General features: G+C 44.1%; 2 protein-coding genes across 2 annotated transcripts; both read left to right on the plus strand.

The window, feature by feature from the left end:
• The first annotated feature begins 5278 nt into the window (after positions 1-5278).
• On the plus strand, positions 5279-8998 carry serpine1 (serpin peptidase inhibitor, clade E (nexin, plasminogen activator inhibitor type 1), member 1). The gene is made up of 9 exons (XM_062516219.1): positions 5279-5334; positions 6240-6478; positions 6786-7010; positions 7126-7317; positions 7426-7624; positions 7809-7909; positions 8027-8113; positions 8227-8310; positions 8444-8998. Exons 2-9 carry the CDS (start codon positions 6241-6243, stop codon positions 8488-8490), a joined length of 1173 nt encoding a protein of 390 aa, XP_062372203.1. The 5' UTR covers positions 5279-5334; position 6240; the 3' UTR covers positions 8491-8998.
• An 814-nt stretch (positions 8999-9812) lies between these two features.
• ap1s1 (adaptor related protein complex 1 subunit sigma 1) lies at positions 9813-17104 on the plus strand. The gene is made up of 5 exons (XM_062516787.1): positions 9813-9980; positions 13007-13185; positions 15219-15327; positions 16110-16247; positions 16892-17104. The coding sequence occupies exons 1-5, from the start codon at positions 9978-9980 to the stop codon at positions 16937-16939; spliced, it is 477 nt and encodes a 158-aa protein (XP_062372771.1). The 5' UTR covers positions 9813-9977; the 3' UTR covers positions 16940-17104.
• The last annotated feature ends 2261 nt before the right edge of the window (positions 17105-19365 follow it).

The raw sequence follows: 19365 nt of genomic DNA on the forward strand, positions 1-19365 counted from the left end.
GGATGACACACTTACAAGACTGAAGGCAAAGGGGTGAGTTTTCCAAGGCGTCGGTAAGGTGCCAACAAAGTTAGACAGGTTATGTAACAGTCTGGCGTTTATGTGTGTTTGCTGTAGAGATGGCTTTGAGATACAGGACACTGGCCATGTTGCTGCAGCAAACCCTCATCAGTAACGTGTTCCTGCAAGCTGGATAAATACTGTGACACAACAGTCATCTGTAAATGAAGAACTGAATCATGTTCTCGCAAACTGGCTTTTATTCAACCGCTGTGGAAAACTAACCACAGATTTTACTTATTTTTGGGCAACGCTAGGGAAAGAGAGAGTCTGTTTATGGTTGCATAACTTCACATGTGTTTGAGCTGAATTGACAAGTCACATTGGCATTTTATCCGAATGAAGGAAAACTGCCTATAATTGAAAAACAGGAAATATGGTAGTTATGCATATTGCGGCCTTTTTTCCCGTTTTTCAATTATAGCTAATACTTTGGTCAGCACTCTAAAAAATATTATAACTCTTGAGTGAAGCCTGCTCCTACCCTTATGAACTTGGAAGACTGCCTATGCCATCTGCCTGATGGAGTTTCTTGTCGGTGTTTGGAACTCAACTCTGATGTATTGTGGCAATTTTTTTGGGGGGGGGGGGAACGCCTTGTTTTACAGTAAAGCCATCTATCTCATTATCTTGTACTTTCCACTCTAAAGACCTGGTACCTCTTCAGCATGAGTCAATGTTGACGGCGTCTCAGGGGGAAATGTTTTGTCTCCTGACAAATTTCCTAAGTGTGAGGATTCATGCCTATCAAAATGTCAAAACAAATGCAGGCCATTGTCTGTTCCTGCAAAACAAATACCTTGACTATCTGACTTCACTTCCCAAAAGTCCCTGTTCCATAACTGTTCAGCGTATTTGTGTTTTTGTCATAACCTGTCTGCTTTTACTCAACATAACAAGGCAACTGGCTAAAACAGTGCTTTGTGATAAAAGGTCCAGGAAAGACTGACCATGTACACTATTATCAGACAGTAGCAGTCATCGTATGAACATGAACAATGGCTGATGTTTTTGGTGTTTGTGTGTGTATGTGTGTGTGTGTGTGTGTGTGTGTGTGTGTGTGTGTGTGTGTGTGTGTGCGTGTCATGTGCGTATGCGTATGCGTGCGTGTGCATGCGTGTGCGTGTGTGTGTGTGGTGTGTGTGAGTGTTGTGTGTGTGTGTGTGTGTGTGTGTGTGAGTGTGTGTGTGTGTGTGTGTGTGAGTGTATGTAGTGTGCGTGACAAAAGGGAAGAGAGCGACAAATGACTGTGTCGAACAATATGTTGTTTTTTCGATGTTGGCGGTTAAACGCCATTGTTCATTTCCTGCACCTTATCTCATTAAGCAACAGTTGCCAAGAAGTGATACATATTAAACTAGTTTCTACTGCATGTTCACTTCATGTCTCTCACTAAATCATAGACACATGGATTCCATTCTTTTGCAACACCATTTCATCAGACAAAGGAAAGTAATAGAGCTGTTAGAAAATAAAGAAGCACATGTGGCAATGATAGTGACAGTGAGGGTCATGATTCAGTGAAAATACCGCTAGGCCTATTTCGTTCCTTTTCTCTTTATTGAAACATTATATCATCAAAAGGAAAAGTAAGGGGGAAAAAAAACATGCAGTGGCAATAAATGAAAAATATTGGTATTTTAGCCTAAATTAATTTTGTAGTTTAGTTATCTACTGTTTCAATGAGTAATTAAGTATTTTCATCGTCATTATGTCTCCTAGGCTGTGGCTCAGCTCAGAACATCCACTTGTGGGGGGTCACTGAGTCAGTGTGAGTCCTTATCAGCAGTAAAGTGAGACTCAGTTCAATTCTGCCGCAAACTGGTCAGTGAAAGTGCTGAGTCACCGGAGGAAACACTGGCTAATGTTCCGAAGAGTGTGGTTTCTTGCCACAGGTCAGGACACCAGAGACATGTGACTGCATGGGGAAACCCTCGTTACTAAGACGAGGGCCAGAGGTCAGGGCACTAGAGGATTAGGGAAGCCCTCAAGAACACACATACTCACATGTACGCACAGTCACACCCCCCCCCCCCCCCCCCCCCCCACACACACACACACACACACACACACGTACGCGCCAACGGACACACATGCAGACGTACACATGCACGCACACACACACACACACATACACACACACACAAACATGAAATGTCTTCTATTTTTGGAGACATCTTCTACAAATACCACACAAACACACACACACACGCACACACGCACACACACACACACACACACACATACACACACACACACACACACACACAAACATAAACGTTCTTCTATTTTTGGAGATATCCTCTACACTTATTCACGACTTCTCATATCTTTTCTCTTTCCTCCAAATGGATTCCCCCGACCTAATCCCCCCGAGATACTTTAATTTCCTCCCACTCGTTTCAGCACATCTGTCTTATTCCACCCCCGGCTTCCTGAATATAGTCGAGGCACTGAGGTAATAACCAAATAGCAGCCTAAACAACAATGGTAACCCAGACAATATGTTTGTCTGGAGACGGACATTGTTTATTGACCTCAAGAGTCAACAAAAAAGTAAGGATAGCGCAAGGGTCAACAAGGCCATCAGGCAGTGATTTCCATTCCCGTTTTTTCAAGTCTTCCAGAATGAGAGACTCATAATGTCTCATTTCCACATACTTAACAAACTTTCCACAGATAACACTACAATTCATAAATAGTGTTAAGCTCATATTGTCCTCTAAAGCTTGTGATATTATCATTGAAATACTGAGGCTTCGCCTTCACTCTTTCCCTGATACTTTGCTGCACAGAAATACCTCAGCAAGGCATGAACAGTAAGCCATCGACGCCGTGAACTCTGTTTAAACTGTATACACTCACGTACACAGTCACACACACACACACACACACACACACTGTTGGCTTGAGACTTTCACAACAGAAGTCATGGAATAAATGCTTATAGATCAAATGAAATGTTGCAATTTCCGATGAATGGAATGTTGAAACAAACACGCCGCTATACTCATATTAAGCTGGCCAGTTTGTGCTCATATTACTGTTACTGGTATGGACATTACTCAAGAGTGGTGTGAATGGAGCAATACCAACTGATGAAGTTGATAAACTGAGTGTGTGTGTGTGTGTGTGTGTGTGTGTGTGTGTGTGTGTGTGTGAGTGGTAATCAGCTCATGTAAACAAAATGTTCTAAGCTTGATGAGACAGTGGATGACATGATTTCATAGATTATTCTCTTGCGCATTGAGACTTTCCACTCCGCCTCAAATGTTGTATTTCTCTTATAAGAGAACCATGTGACTAAGAGAACCTAACCAAATGCTTGCTGAATTTGTAATCTTTGATTACTTGTAAGCATAAATCTGAACATAAATAAATGAAATAAAAATGTACCAGATGAAGATAGTGTGTGTGAGATATTACATATCGCTCAAAATTATGCATTGTTCGTTGTGTTGCACTCTGTCTCTGTAGAGTAATAACTACACAAATGGGTCTGCCAGGGAATCGTGGGGGAAGTTTTAATGTTGCATAAAAGAACTGCTGGTCTTCGTCCAGTATGTGGTTTTGATTAGTGGGATTGTAAAAGGATGTCCTGGTCTGTTGCCCTTAGTTACAGCGCCTTCGCACACTGTTCCAAAACGGATTCCCATGTTAACCCTTCAAAGGGAAAGAACACCCTTGTTCATGTCAGTTTTTCCAAAGTCAGCCATATAAGGAATGTACAACAAGGTGGGGAACGAGGGGGCGGTCGCGGTTTGAGCCCAGGGTCATTAGTCAGTTTGTTTGTGCCTTTGTGCTTTAATGTGTGCTTTGAGTGTATGTGTGTGTGTGTGTGTGTGAGAAAGAGAGAGAGAGAGAGAGAGAGAGAGGGAGAGAAAGAGAGAGAGAGAGAGAGTGTGTGTGAGTGTGTGTGTGTGTGTGTGTGTGTGTGTGTGTGAGTGTCTATGTGTATGTGTGTGTGTGTGTGTGTGTGTGTGTGTGTATGTGTGTGTGTGTGTGTGTGTGTGTGTGTGTGTGTGTGTGTTTGCATGTGTGTGTGATGTCTTTGAATGCAGTGGGGGTCTGCACAGAAAGGCGTTTAAGTGTTAAAAGTGACAGATGCTGCTAAAGTGGAACAATATGTTCTAATGCATTTTCCATATGTTGGTAGCAGTGACGCAGAATAAAAACATGATTCCGTAGGAAAGGGAACACCAAAGGTAATAACAAAACAACCATTAAATGTAATGGGCTAATGACATCACCAGCTGAAAGTGACCCTGGAGATTGTTGTTGTTGTCATGGATATATTTTAATATGGAGATAGAGATTCAAAGTGAGATTCCAGTAAATTAGGTTTAAAGCATTCCTAAACAAGTCTGTACGGGTTTGAGGTACGAGGCGTTTGTCTCTGCCCAATATTAAAATCCACACACATTCAAAGTCCTTCACCTTGATTCCTTTACAGTAAGACGAATGCTTGATCCGCTACAGTAGAAAAAAATACCTGTCGCTACTTCCTTTCTCCCTCTCCCTCGCATAGCCCATTTGTGTCTCAGAACTTGTCGGAGCTTTGTGAGTACTGCCGCCTGGAATGTTGACATGATGGAACCAAATTTGGAGCTCTGATGCCTCATGCGGCAGAGTGCTTGCTCATAGACACGCATGCCAAACTCCATGGGACGAGCCGTGCAAACGATTTTCAGATGATCTGTCAAGGGAATAAAAAATGACTGTGCAAGTAAAATAGTGAAAATATGATAAGGCAGCAGATGAATATTAAGTTAATTTACTCTGAAATAACAGCTTAGTAATGGACAGCATGACGAGTGACTGAGGATGAGTGTCTGTGTGAGGCATGAGGTGTGAATCCTTTTCAAACCCACCGCCCTCTCTTCCAGTTCAGCAGACTGTGCATAGACGGGCATGTCCGATTACCGAAAGAACGGGATGACCTTCAGGCATCACCTGTCCAGCCTCTGCTTCACTGATTGCCACCTCATGCTAACAGATAGCTGTGAATAAAAATGGGTCTGTGTTTATGTCTGTGTGAGTGTGTGTGCTGTATGACCGAGGGGGTGGGAGCTTCAGACAGGCAGACACCGAGATGACCTCATACTCACTAATAGCTTCCGCTGGTGCGCGTGTGTCTGGGAGGGAGGAGCTTCAGATGTGGCCCCGCTATAAATAGCAAGAACACTCTCTACTCATTCAGTCTCACTCAGTTCACTGAACAGGCACACATCGGTCTAGATCCACAACCCAGAGTTGGACAAGCAACAACCCAAGGTAGGTTTGGATATCGGTATCGTTTGGTGATGATTTGGGATTACATGTTTGGACCTACAGTGCATCTTGACATCTTTCTATGTGTAACTTCTAGCTCTTTGGCATCTTTCAAACCCATTCTGTTATACATAATATTGAATTTTGAATGTCTGGTGGTGACATGCTGTCCACAATCAGTATATTGCTATCACTGCATGTCATATTCCTTGGATGTAGTTGAGAAATGAGAAATAGTTGAATGCTTGGTGTTAGTACTCTATAGTCTTGGAGTTGTTCCGTGCACAGGAGAACTCACTCCACAGTTCAGCTGAACACTGAATGTGACTGACTTAGCCACATAGGTGAAGGAGAATGAATGAGACCTTTTGAGTTGAGTGAAGTGAATGGGACTTTTTTCTTTTTTGGTTTTCAAGTGAGTGTTGCTTAGTAGGCTACAGGTCAACTAGCATGTGAAGCACACCTGTATTGCGAAAAGTGCACAGCTCTCATTGTTTTGTCTATAGTTCCTCCCAGAATGATAAGGCTTTGCTTGCCAGCCAAACCACAGTTTGCAGAGAAAACTGACCAAGGCTACTTTCTTTTAGGGAAGTAGTTTAATGGCTACTCATCCTGTCACTTATGAAGAAATGCAACTTTAGGAACTCTGACTTTTCTGTTTTACCTTATACTAAAGAGAAACTGCTGAATATGCCTGCACAGCTAATTTGTTTTCCCACCGAAAGCCATTTTTACCCATTGAAAACTCACACTGGCAAAAAAAAAGTCATCAGTTTCGCTCAATGTCAGAATAGGCAGCACATTTCTTGCTAACTTGTAACGAATCAACACTTTCACAAATATATTTAGAGTCTCTTTTAGAGTGTGATCATCACTTTAACATTCGTACTCTCTCTCTTTTCCCCCAGAATGCAGTGTGTGTACGTGCTGTTGACCCTGGCCCTGTGTGGCGCTGGCCTCTGTAACCTCGTTGAGAAGCAGACTGACTTTGGGCTGCGGGTGTTCTCCGAGGCAGCCCGGTCGTCCCCGGACAAGAACCTGGCTCTGTCCCCGTTTGGCGTTTCCACTGTGCTGGGCATGGTCCAACTTGGAGCTTATGGCAACACACTCAAGACATTAGTTAGCAACATGGGCTATTCTTTGCAAGGTAAGAACCGCAACCTAAATGATAGATAGATAGATACTTTATTGATCCCCAAGGGGAAATTCAAGTATCTGTGATGCTGGGTATGTGTATGAATTCAGTGTGTGTCAGTAGATTACATTCTCCTTCTCAATGATTGATTTAACTAATCATTTATTGCGTAAACTATTTATAATAGATTCGCCACACATATTAGCCACATCATAGCTCTTCAGACACAGGATAAGCGGTTACTTGTGAGAAGTATACAGTACATCTGTCCTGCACCTGCAGTGAGATTAATCTGCTTTTCTGGTCTCCATGTTAACAGAGCGTGGCACCCCCCGTCAACAGCGGTTGCTCCACAGGGATGTGGCCAGCGAGGAGTTTGTGGAGCTGGCCAGTGGAGTTATGGTGGACAGGAAGCTCTTGCTGGAGAAGCACTTCCGCCGGGGGCTGGCCAAGGCCTTCCAGGCCATGCCACATCAGCTGGACTTCAGCCAGCCCGAAACGGCCAAGAACATCATCAACCGATGGGTGTCTGACCACACCGCTGGTGAGTGAAGTGAAAGAGAGACAGACAGAGGCTCAAGACGAGAGATCCGCTCATATCAAATATGCTGTCACTGTTACTGTTGCCGTGGTACTAACATGATTACCTTTGATTTCAGGTATGATTCCTCAGTTCCTTCCCAGCGGCGCTTTCGGTGACATGACAAGACTGGTTCTGCTCAATGCCATGCACTTCCATGGGCTCTGGAAGGTGCCATTTGACTCCAAGTTCACCCGACCAATGCTGTTCCATGGAACCAATAGCACAGTGTCAGTGCCAATGATGACGATGACACAGAAGTTTAACTATGGTGAGTGTGTTAAGTGTGCATGATTTGCAATATGCATAATATGATATACTGTACAACATTCATATACATATTGTGGTGTAATTCACTAATATGGTTATGTGTCTACAGGTGACTTTGTAACACCGGAGGGAGTAGACTATGATGTGATTGAAGTTCCTTATGAGGGAGATGCTGTGAGCATGCTCCTGGTGTCTCCATTTGAGCGGGACGTACCTCTGTCTGCCCTGACTGGGGAGCTGCGCAGCCAAAGGCTCAAAGAATGGAGGCAGGAGATGAGGAAGATGAACAGACAGCTGGCCATGCCCAGGTAGACTCAATGTTATATTGTTAAATCATTGTGTATCAAACAATTTACACCTCTGCCCATCATATATTAAAATGTAAAAACAAAATGAAAACGGCGTTAGTGGTCAATGAAGGTTGGCACAGTAAATTACAAGTGCCATAAAATAAATGTTGTCATATTAAAAAACAAACTGGTTTTCTCGCAGGTTTGCTATTGATTCAGAGTTGGACCTAAAATCCACCCTTTGCCGGTTGGGCTTAGGAGATATCTTCAGCCAAACCAAAGCTGACTTCTCCCGCATCACCAGTGAGTGTCTAATACCCATTTCCTTCTCTACTGAATACATTGTTTTCAGTATTTTTTCAGTGTTCCCCCCCCCCTTTTTTGCATATCTCTAACCAACAAATTTCCCTTTCTAAACAGCCGACGAGCCACTGTGTATATCCAAGGTGCTTCAGAGAGTGAAGCTGGAGGTGAATGAGGAGGGAACCAAAGGTTCATCTGCCACAGGTACTTCAGACATACAAACATAAACTATGACCAAATTCGGGCTTTATGTGGCAGACTACGCTCTATATACGATAATGTGTCTAACAATTTTCTTTCCACTTCTGTCCCTGTAGCTGCTATCGTCTTTTCGCGAATGGCAGTGGAGGAGATCACTCTGGACCGACCATTCCTCTTTCTCATTCAACACAAGGCCACTGGTGAGTTATCATGTTCATTTTGACTCCCTTTGATCCAGCTACTACCCAAATAGCCATTTTTGTTCTACCGTCACTTAACATGTAGGCCTATGCAGTAAAAGGCTAATGTAAAGTGTTATTGTTTAATCCTCAGGTGCTGTGTTATTCATGGGCCAAGTGAACCAGCCCCAGGACCACTAGATGGATCAAGAACCAAGCACACAATCTGCTCATTGGCAGAGATATCTGCCAATCAGTTTACTACTGAGATTTTAACCCGTAATCCTGACAAATCCAAGGGGACCCTCTACATTTTGAGAGAGAGGAAGTTTAACTAGGCCTCAGCAAAAATAGGATTCGGTTCAGTCACTGTAATGTCGGCTAGTGGGTCATCATTAATGAAAAGCTTATTTTTATCACTTGATAGTGGTTAACTAGGCTATTTTCTTGTTAACAAAGTTGACAGTATAAAGTGTTGTCGTTAGGCTACATACTAAATGAATCCACAACACAGTGTTATAGGCCGTTTCACAACAATTAGCCGTGCAGGGCTTAGAAGCCTAATATGAAATATGAAAAAATTGGAAATAAGACAGGATTACTTTGAATATTTGATGTTTATATTAATTATGCTTTTTATAAAGATGTTTTTTTGTGAAATTTGTATTTTTTACACTATTTATAATAAATATTTATTTTTGAAAAAAAGAAAAAATGCCTTCAGTGAGATCACTATATCCCTTCCAGTTTGCTTAGGGTGCAGTACTCCAGTTTTGCTTGGTTTGGCATTCAGATGGTTTGGTTTGCTGTCGACCTCTGCTGTCCAAAATAAGTAGGCCTACGGCTTACAGTCAGAGTAACCTACAGTAGTCTCTATGTCCACCACAAATAGTTCACATGGTCGTTTCTAATTTGAGTGGTGTTTCAAAACCAGTGTTTTAAAAGGAACCCACCATGACTCCGAAAACACACACACACACACACACACACACACACACACACACACACACACACACACACACACACACACACACACACACACACACACACACTAGCCTACTGTCTCACGACAACATGCCTGTGCACATAGATATATATATATATGCCTGTGAAGCCTACATAATGAAAAGTGTTGCCTTGCCCAAAGATTCTAGAGCGGAGCGCTCTATGATCTTTGGCCTTGCCTACGCTACGTTCTGTTTTTGTTGGACAAGAGCGCTCTGGAATCTTTGGTCTAGAACTAGAACTAGAACTACTTTGTCGCACTACAGTTTCCATGGAAACAGTGTCACCCTGCAGTTCGTCATGGCAACAGCATCTTGTCCGCCATAATGGTACGGAATAAAATGACCATAGAAAACGGAAGAGGACAAAGTGTAAAATAAAATCTGTTTGAATTATGTAACCACCCCGAGGTACCATGTAAAAGGAAGAAGTCGAGGTCTTTGAAGCGAATTCCGTGGCTCTACTTTATCAACCTTAGAAATACGCAGTGCGCATGTACGCAGAAAGAAGTACAGGCTGTTATGACGCGTTCAGCTGATTCCGCTCCAAGCCGTCCATGGGCTGTCCAAATCCCCCACACATTGTAAATTACATTTGACATGAAATGCTAACATATACCAGTTAAAATTAAAAAGGCGAAATCTAATACTGAACGCAAGTGACCTTCAGTCGCAGCTATCAATATGGTAAGTATTGCTTTCTTTGGGCTCCTGTCCTGCCTTGAATCAGCAAGCTAACTGGTTTCAGGGACGCTAGGATAGTTGGCTAGCTAGCAAGTTAGCAACTTGCTATGATAGACGGGCGTACTGGAGGTATCCATAGGCTAGCATCCAGATGTCAAGCTGTTAGCCATCCATAGTAGCGTTACAGCCTTTCTGTTTCCTGGACGAGTAACTTAAAACCAGTTCACACGCATTTATTCCTGAATTAAACGCACATATTGATACGAGTAATCACCGGAGGTCAGAGGTTGTTAGCGGTAGAATTAACTGTTATTTTGACTTGTTTGTGTGGAAAGGTAGGCTGCTGTTTAAGTTGGATGACAACGTTACAAGTTAACCTAAAGTCGCTGGCTAGTTAGGGACAAGTATCGTAAATTAGCATTAGCTATTAAACGCCATGGTACGTTGGTTAGATAGCAGTTATGTGGTTGTGTATGTGCACTGCATACTATATGCTCCTATCAAATAAACAGCAATTAAATAAATAGTTAGCTGACTTGCTGTCCAGTAATTTGTCAATTACTACATGAACCAGCCAAACATCTGTCTAGCCAAGGCGATCGTTACCCAACCAACAAAACTTCTGTCTAGTCAAGGCGATCAGATCCGCAGCATTCTGTGTGACATATTTGTAGTATAAGCACAATGCATTTATTCATCTTCTGACGAGTGGTTTCTAGGAGTTGTGTCCTCTCCCATTCGTAACTTAATACACCCGGAAACGCTATTTGAAACCGCCTACTGACAGAACAGGTATACTCAGTCCACAACCTAGGTATAAACTTCTCAATTCGCCCCGAATAAACAGCGTTTGATGGTGATGATGAATCTGTTGTGATCATAATAACCCATTTTGGTTGAAATATGAATATAAGACATACACGGAGCGCAGTGGAATCTTGCTTGGCCACAATGTTACCCAAACGACTGAAATAGTTAATGTAGTTTAGCTTACATTACAAACTTCTTAGCATGTAGAATGCTATTCGTAAGACTATTAGTCTTTCACATCTGGGTTCAAATGGCTGAGAGACATCGGAATTTATTAGTGGAAAAAATAACTTCCTTATTTAGCTCACTGATTGACATGAAGAGTGGACACGCTGTCGTCCCTGTTCCTTATGCCGCACGTTTAGTAACAGTATTATGATTCGTATGTGCAACATTGTGTAATTGTCTCTTGTTTCCCCTTTTGTCAGAATAAACTTAGGGCAACGAACAATTGCAGCTGTAAGTAACGACAAAATAGCTTAGCTGGATGTGTGTAGTTTTTTTCTGTGTTTGTACTTAACCATAGGATCCCGTAGTACTGAAATTGTGAATAGCTTTGCATGTCTTGTGAAGACTAACTGCTAACGTGTCCTTGTATCACTGTCTGTGTTTGATTTCAACCTAACTTATTAGAGAATGTGGAGCGTTGGCAACACAAAAAACATAGATGCTAATATCTCGTGTCCGATGATCAGATGTCAGATTTTTGGAAAATGGCATCTTTAACTGGCTGAAGCAGATGGAATTGCATCTGCCTCTTTGATGATAACGCTGTGCCTTGACCAATTTTCTTAACTTTGACAATGCACCCTCTTTTTCATACTTTTCCAATCTGTCTCTCTGTCCAGATCTCCTGTATCGTCTTTGACACCCTTTTCCCACATAGCCACTGATAGCCACTGCATATACACCTGTGGTCAGAGACTGGTTTGGTTTAAATGTTTTGCCACCACAGGGAGCTGTTGTTATCTTACTAGGATCAAATCACAGGTTACAGTGTATTCTCTCTTTACCATCACAGTTAGTCTATCAATCCTGCCATGTCAGAGAATGTGATGGTGTAAAAAATAGCTCATATGTGAAAATAGTTCATCTCAAGTATGGAGAGTGCATTCTTTGACACAAACATCCGTAAATTTATGGGAGGCAACAGTTACGTCATGCTGTTGGAGATGCAAACAAAAGGTGCATCACCATTGAGATCACATAGATAGCAGCTGGCTCCAGGGTTATAAACACACATTTTTTATGTTTATTAACAATAGGCTAATAAAAGCCATAATAATAACTTTGACTTGTATAGCGCCTTTCATGGTGCTCAAGGTCGCTTAACCTGAAATATTGCTGTTGTCTATCCAAAACTATGCCTGTTTTGGTGTTAATTGATGTTCAAATCGACCAGACCTTGTCAGTCAATCTGTAACTTTTCTCTCAGTCCACAAAGCTAAAGCTTTACGTTTATAGCCTGCTATAGAAACTGACTGGAGGTCAGAATGTATGGAGTGACATATTACCCTAAAACCCAGTGATAAAACGGTGCATATCAACGCGTATGCGTTATCCAAGGTGAATTTTTCACAACTGTCAGTGCACCTCTGATAATGTTTGCACCTCCAACGACACGGAGAGGTGTTTTGAGTGGTCTATGATGTGAGCTTGTGTCAAAAAATAGACTGCACTAAATTAGAATGTGAAAGTGGGGCAGTTGTGGGCAGGGTAGTAAGCAAACTTCCTGCCATCCTGGAAGAAAAGTGTAATTTAGATTGCACATGGTGTCGGGGGAAAGGTAAGGATAAGATGTACGATGTATCTGACACGGCGCGCACACACACACACACACACACACACACACACACACACATATTACCTTTCATCTGTTATTTTCTCCTTCACAGCCTCTTTCCCTTGTTATGTCTTTCTCTCTCTTTCTATTTCTCTCACACACACACGCATACACACTCTCTCTCTCTCACACACACACACATACACACACAATCTCTCTCTCTCTCTCTTTATTTCTCTCTCACTCACTCACACACACACACTCACACACACACATACACACATTCTCTCTCTCTCTCTCTCACACACACACACACACACAATATCCCTCTCTCTCTCTTTCTCTCTCTCCCATACACACACCCACCCCTTCTCCTCTAACCTGCCCACCCACCCCTTGTGTGTGTGTGTGTGTGTGTGTGTGTGTGTCTCCTCAGATGCGGTTCATGCTGCTGTTCAGCCGGCAGGGGAAGCTGCGACTCCAGAAGTGGTACACGGCCACGGCGGAGCGCGACAAGAAGAAGATGGTGCGCGAGCTCATGCAGGTGGTGCTCGCCAGGAAACCCAAGATGTGCAGCTTCTTAGAGTGGCGGGACCTGAAGATTGTGTACAAGAGGTATATAGACACACACACACACACACACACACACACACACACACACACGCAAGGAGTGCAGCGCAGTTTGGTCAACAATCACCTCAACTTATTTCACCCCACGCAGTCACCTACGCATACGAGATACACACACACACACAAGGAGAGCAGCACAGTTTGGTCAACAATCACCTCAACTTACTTCCCCCCACGCAGTCACCTACACATACGAGATACACACAAACACACACACACACCCACAAGGAGTGCAGTGCAATTTGGTCAACAATCACCTCAACTTACTTCACCCCACGCAGTCACCTACACATACGAGATACACACAAACACACACACACACCCACAAGGAGTGCAGTGCAATTTGGTCAACAATCAGCTCACCTTCCTTCACCCCACGCAGTCACCCACACACGCGAGTTACACAATCCCCAAACTAGATATTTACCAAGTCTGGACTTCTGTTTCCTCTCTGAGGCCGTCCGACGACGGCCAACGACGGAGCGTAGAGCGAAACGGAAGGGACGGCGTGTCCCCGCTTACGGGTATGAGCAGTCACGACGAATCACAATCAGTGTGGCAGTCTAATCTGCAAGACATAATGAAGCTCAGAGTTCGGGCTGCAATCAGCTGCAGTCATCTGAAAGAGGGGAGGGGGGGTGTCGTGGCTCTCATCCCGGTGTTTGCTTCGCGACTCTTCCACACACGAGAAGCGTAAAATGTCAGAAAATGCATTATCAGATGGCCATTATGGATGAGTCACCGCGTGAGTCAGTGTTTTTGGTGAGGTGTTGTAATCGCCACCTGCCCCCGGTCCGCTCTCGCACCCGGTTCTACTCCTCACACACACACACACACACACACACTGTGTCTAGTGCAGACAGTTGTTGTGGAGGGGCTCCTGTGTGGAGTGGTGGAGCTGCGATGCCCGATTGCAGATGACAGGGCTGCAGCTGGGTGACCTTTCTTAAGACTGCGCTACTCGAGCGCCGAGACCCGGGAGTGAGTCACGCCGCCGCAGCAGCAGCGGGCCTCCCACGGCTCACCGGGGCGCGCGTGTGTGTGCGTGTGGGTGACTGCGTAGGGTGAGGTAAGGTGAGGTGATTGTTGACCAAACTCTGCGCTGCACTCCGTGTGTGTGTGTGTGTGTGTGTGTGCGTGCGCGCTCTGTGTGCTTGTGTTTGCGTGTGGGGATGTGTGTGTGTGCTCTTTCAATAGAGCGTGTGTGTGGGTGGCAGAGTGGGTTGAAGTAAGATGGGGTGATTGTTTACCACACTGTGTGTGTGTGTGTGTGGTGTGTGTGTGTGTGTGTGTGTTTGCATTTGTGCGTTCTGGTGTGTGCGTGTGGGTGCGTGTTTGTGTATGGGTGTGTGTGTTTGGTTAGGCCACCAGAGGGCTCTCTCTCTCTGACTCTGTGCCTCTCTCTGCACGACATCTGCGCCCTCCATGTGTGTGTGCTCTGACGGGCTAATCTGTGTGCTCGTTCTCGAGCAAACACACCTCGGCGGTGAAATGAACCACTTGGCAGTTTTACAAAGCTCGAGGTCACCACAAAGAACCGCAGTCCTGCAAAACCGTGCAGGAAATAGCCCATATTCCCTGAATGTGGCCCCACAGTTCATCTTTATGACTTCTTCATACATTTAACGTACATTTAAGAATTAACGTGACAATTAACTTAATAGTTCTCTGCGCAATGGAAAGTGGTGGCAGCCACAGTGAGGAGTGCCTGGTCATGCTATTGTTTATTGCTATAGGTTATTTTATGTTTATGTTGTTGTTGCTTTGTTGTCTTATTTACTATATGGCTATGTGCAATATGCAGGTGTGTGCTTGATAGCCCATATGCGTGTGTCTGTAGTTGTATTTGAGATGCTCTGTTAGGCTAACACTTTTGTCTGTAGGTAATTGGTATGTTTGGTATGCAGGTGCCTTTGTTTCTATGGTTCTGTATGAGTTTCCTAATCTGTGTCTGTGCATCTCTCTCTATGTGTGTGTGTGTGTGTGTTTGTGTGTGCGCGCGCCCCCCCATGTTGCAGGTATGCCAGTCTGTATTTCTGTTGTGCGGTGGAAGAGCAGGACAATGAACTCATTACCCTGGAGGTCATCCACCGTTTTGTGGAGCTGCTGGATAAGTACTTTGGCAGCGTGAGTCACAGCTTATCCCTCACCTCTTTCTTTCTTTTTTTTTTTCTCTCTTTCTTTCTTTCTATCTGTCTCTCTGTGTCTGTCTATCTATTACGCCCCCCCCCTCCTCTCCTCTCTATCCCCATTTTCCCAGCTGTATCCCTCTCCATGGCCGCGTCCTTCTCCTCGCTATTCTCTCTCCCTCTCCTCTGCCTGCTGATGGATGAGGCGCACTGTTCTGACTTCATCTTTCCCTTTCCCTCCATCTGTCCTTCTGATGAATTCTTTCCCATGTCTTTTTGTGTGTGTGCGTGTGTGCGTGTGTGTGCGTGCGTGTGTGTGTGCGTGTGTGCGTGCGTGTGTGCGTGCGTGCGTGTGTGTGTGCGTGCGTGCGTGCGTGCGTGCATGTGTGGTGTGAAGTACTATTGACGGTCATCTGTGTGCTTTCTGTGTGTGTGTGTGGTTCATGTGAAGTACTATTGACGGTCATCTGTGTGCTTTCTATGTAGTGACCACTGCCTCAGCCATTAATATGTTCTCTGTTGCTGAGGTTTCTGACAGAGGATGCCTTGTGAGAATGAATTATGATGCAAATGTTCATTCATTCATTCATTCATTCATTCATTCATTCATTCATTCATTCATTCAACCTTTATTTATCCTTGAAAGTTCATTGCGGCTAGTCCTCATTTTCAGTGATGCTTAGATACAATCCTGCCCAATGTCTCTTGATTGTATGTGAATTGTACACATGGGTTGCGAGGAGCTAAACAGACCTGTGCGGATGTGTTCTTGTGCCGTAGGTGTGCGAGCTGGACATCATATTTAACTTCGAGAAGGCCTACTTCATCTTAGACGAGTTTCTGATGGGAGGCGAAATCCAGGACACTTCCAAAAAGAGTGTGCTGAAGGCCATCGAGCAAGCAGACCTGCTACAAGAGGTGTGTGCATGAACAAGATCAACAACTCGTCCCCTCAGAATTATAAAGTTCTATCTACATTCCGAGTAGTTCTGAGATACTTGACGCTTGAATGTCTTAGAATTCCATCGAGTTATACTGATTAGTGGAATAAACCTCTTTCGATATAGTGTCCAAAAATGCATACAACTACAAGAAAACACCTCACCTCACCTCACCTTCCGTAGGTGTCACAGAGTTAGAATATGTTAATGATATTCAGACAAATGTCAGACAGAACCTTATAGCTCTACGGGGATGTTTTCATATGCGTGGGACGCATTGAAGGGGTGTGTATCTAAGAGTGGTGTATATATGTGTGTTGAGGAGGATGCGTATGCAAGGATGCGCTCCGGTGTTCGAGCGCCACAGGAAGCCCTTGTGTCTGTGCTGACGCGGGCGGGCGGGCGAGGAAACGCTCGGGACGATTTCCTCCCGCCGCTCCTCCTCCCACAGACGCTGATTTCACGGCACTCTGTGATTGCTAAGCTGCAAGCTCTCGCTGGCTGCCATACATAATCAATGAGATCAGGGGGCTGAGTGAGCCTTCGTCGAGCTTTGTGTGCGACCACACTGAGACCGCGTCACTTCCTTGTCTCTCTTGTCTCCCCCCCCCCCCCCGACAGGAGGACGAGTCCCCCAGGAGCGTGCTGGAGGAGATGGGCCTGGCGTAATATCTGCCCGGCGGCGGCGGCGGCGGCGACGCAAAAGGGGGTACAAGCAGAGGACTTTGTCGTGTCGGTGCTGAACTTGAGAGGACTGAAACCCTGTCACACAAGGACAGAGAGCGATGGGGCGGTTAGCACTGGAGTATGTGGTGAGGAAGGGTTGGAGAAGGGAAGGGAAGGGATGGTGGTGGGAAGGGAGGGAAGGGGAGGGGAGGGGAGGGGAGGGTGTTGGGGGATTGAGTGATTGTAATTAGGCTCTTTTGATGCTACTGAGTTGGGCATGTGATTGTATTTTCAGCCTTTTGTCTTCATCCTGCTCTGCCGTGGGCTAGACAGCGTTGTGTCTGTGAAATCATGTTGCTGATATCCCCAAGCGCCACTTTGATTAAAATACTCTCTCGGAAATGCTCTTATCATAACTCCAAATCCTTTTTTTTTTTTTTTTGGTGTTGTTTTTTTTAAAAAACATGTTATTTAAGAGACAGACGGTGAAAACATATTTTGTCAGTAAGACATCAGCTGTAATGCTGAACAGCAGCAAACTGCTGCATGCATTCAACCAACGCCTCTGCAGGAGACAAGCTCTTCCGCTTCTGCTACCCAGGTCGTCACCTACGGTTTATTAGAATGACTCATAATAATTGATAATGAAGATTGTAATTTTCACCGCCTCTCAGGAAAAGAAATGGAAAATGCTACACGCTCCTGATATTTTAAACGACAAAGCTTTTTTAATCTTTATTTTTATTTTCTTTGCTATTTTCTACAACGGCAGATAGGAGATATTTGAACACTTTATTGTTGTTTTCGGACCACATTTGAGGCAGCCACCATTCTGTCAGCTTCTGAGCTTTTCAGGGGATGTAATTGTTTTTCTTTTCATCTTTGCGTTTCCATGTTATTATTAAGACACTTCCTTTCCTTAAGATGTCCTGCTGATGTCCTCTTGAAATGGATGGACTGTTTTTAGTGATGCACTACTGAAATAGACGAGAGGACTTACGTCCCACATGAAACATTTTCCCCTTCATTCCGGAGATGTATGCTTCCTGCTGTGAAGAAGGATCCAAAAAGAGGTTTAATATAGAAAAGGGGAACAGCTGTATGTGAGACAATGATGTTTGGTACTGAAGTGTGTTGTAATCAGATTCTATTGATTGAATACTCTAGTAATTTCCGAATAAAATAAAAAAGAATTATAAAAACAAAAAAAGCTTCCTAAAAAAGTGGAATATTTTTGAGTAGAGTTTGAGAAAATCTGTTTGTCCGTCTGAGTTTGAGATGAAATGAATAAGATTGTGATTCAGCATGTTGGCATGTTATGTCAAGTGTGCAGTCAGACAAAGTAAGTGTGTGTTGTGTGAGTGTGTGTGTGTGTGTGTGTGTGTGAAAGTGAGGTTTTATAAAGAAATAAATCATACTTTCAATGTAAGCACTGCGTCTTTTGCATCTTTATTAAATATGGATTGTTTCTGTGATGTTACTGAAATGACTCCCCACCCTTTTCTTACTGGCATTTATTAGCCACACCAACAGGCTTGTTAGTATATTGTTTGGCCTCCTCAGAGATTGGTCGACGACAGGTGCATTGTTGGGGATATGTCTTTGTTGTGTGTGTGTGTATATGCATGAGTGTGAACAGCCGAGATAGGGAGAGCATGCAAGCGAGGGGAAAAATGAGATAGAGAAAGAGAGAGAGAAAACAAGAGAGTGATGGAGGGAGAGAGAGAGAGAGAGAGAGAGAGTGATGGAGCATGTAAGTGGATGAGTCACCAGCAGTCCTTTGTGACAGTGGTGCAGTGAAGCCGACTGCAGTCAGTGCGTGTGCTGAAGAACAGAAAAGGGGAGAGCGTGAGGGATGAATGAGATCTAGCCGACGCCGTCTGCCTGTCTATAAGTTAGAACAGCACCCTGAGTGTTTAGACGAGGGATGAAAAAGGACGTGAATGGGGGGGGGGGGGGGGGGGGGGTTGGTTCAAAGGCATATGCCTGAACAAGTGCAAAGGAGTCATTTGAATTGATTGGTCATGTACTTTAATGGATGTTAAAAGTGCCTGTGTGGGTATATGCTTTAGAAAATGATTTTTTTCCCGTTGTTCCCGTTGAATCATTGCAGCAACAGTTTCTAGTCGTTTTTTTTTTCTTTTTTTTGTGCCTCGAAAAGGAAATGGGTGAGAAAAACGGAAGGAAGAAAATTATACGAAAGGGTAGTAATCATCACCATTTTTGATTGATGTCAACCGCAAAGCTGGAGTGATATGAATGGGAGAGAGAGAACATAGGTCACTCATCTAAAAATAAGTCCAGGTGCAGGCTTCACATCGACAGACCGCTTATCACCCCTTTCAGCCTCCCATCCCTCCTCCACCTGGTACATTTCTTCCTCTTCTTTCTTCTTCTCCTGTCTGGCTCGCCAAGTCGCCATTCATCAA

The sequence above is a fragment of the Sardina pilchardus genome, chromosome 16 (assembly GCF_963854185.1).
Source record: "Sardina pilchardus chromosome 16, fSarPil1.1, whole genome shotgun sequence".
Lineage (NCBI taxonomy): Eukaryota > Metazoa > Chordata > Actinopteri > Clupeiformes > Clupeidae > Sardina > Sardina pilchardus.

Coding starts and splice junctions, on each gene's coding strand:
- serpine1 (XM_062516219.1), top strand. CDS start 6,241: ATGCAGTGTGTGTACGTGCTGTTGACCCTGGCCCTGTGTGGCGCTGGC. Junction 7,318..7,425: donor GACACAGAAGTTTAACTATG/GTGAGTGTGTTA, acceptor ATGTGTCTACAG/GTGACTTTGTAACACCGGAG. Junction 7,910..8,026: donor TGACTTCTCCCGCATCACCA/GTGAGTGTCTAA, acceptor CTTTCTAAACAG/CCGACGAGCCACTGTGTATA.
- ap1s1 (XM_062516787.1), top strand. Junction 13,186..15,218: donor CTGAAGATTGTGTACAAGAG/GTATATAGACAC, acceptor CCCATGTTGCAG/GTATGCCAGTCTGTATTTCT. Junction 16,248..16,891: donor AAGCAGACCTGCTACAAGAG/GTGTGTGCATGA, acceptor CCCCCCCGACAG/GAGGACGAGTCCCCCAGGAG.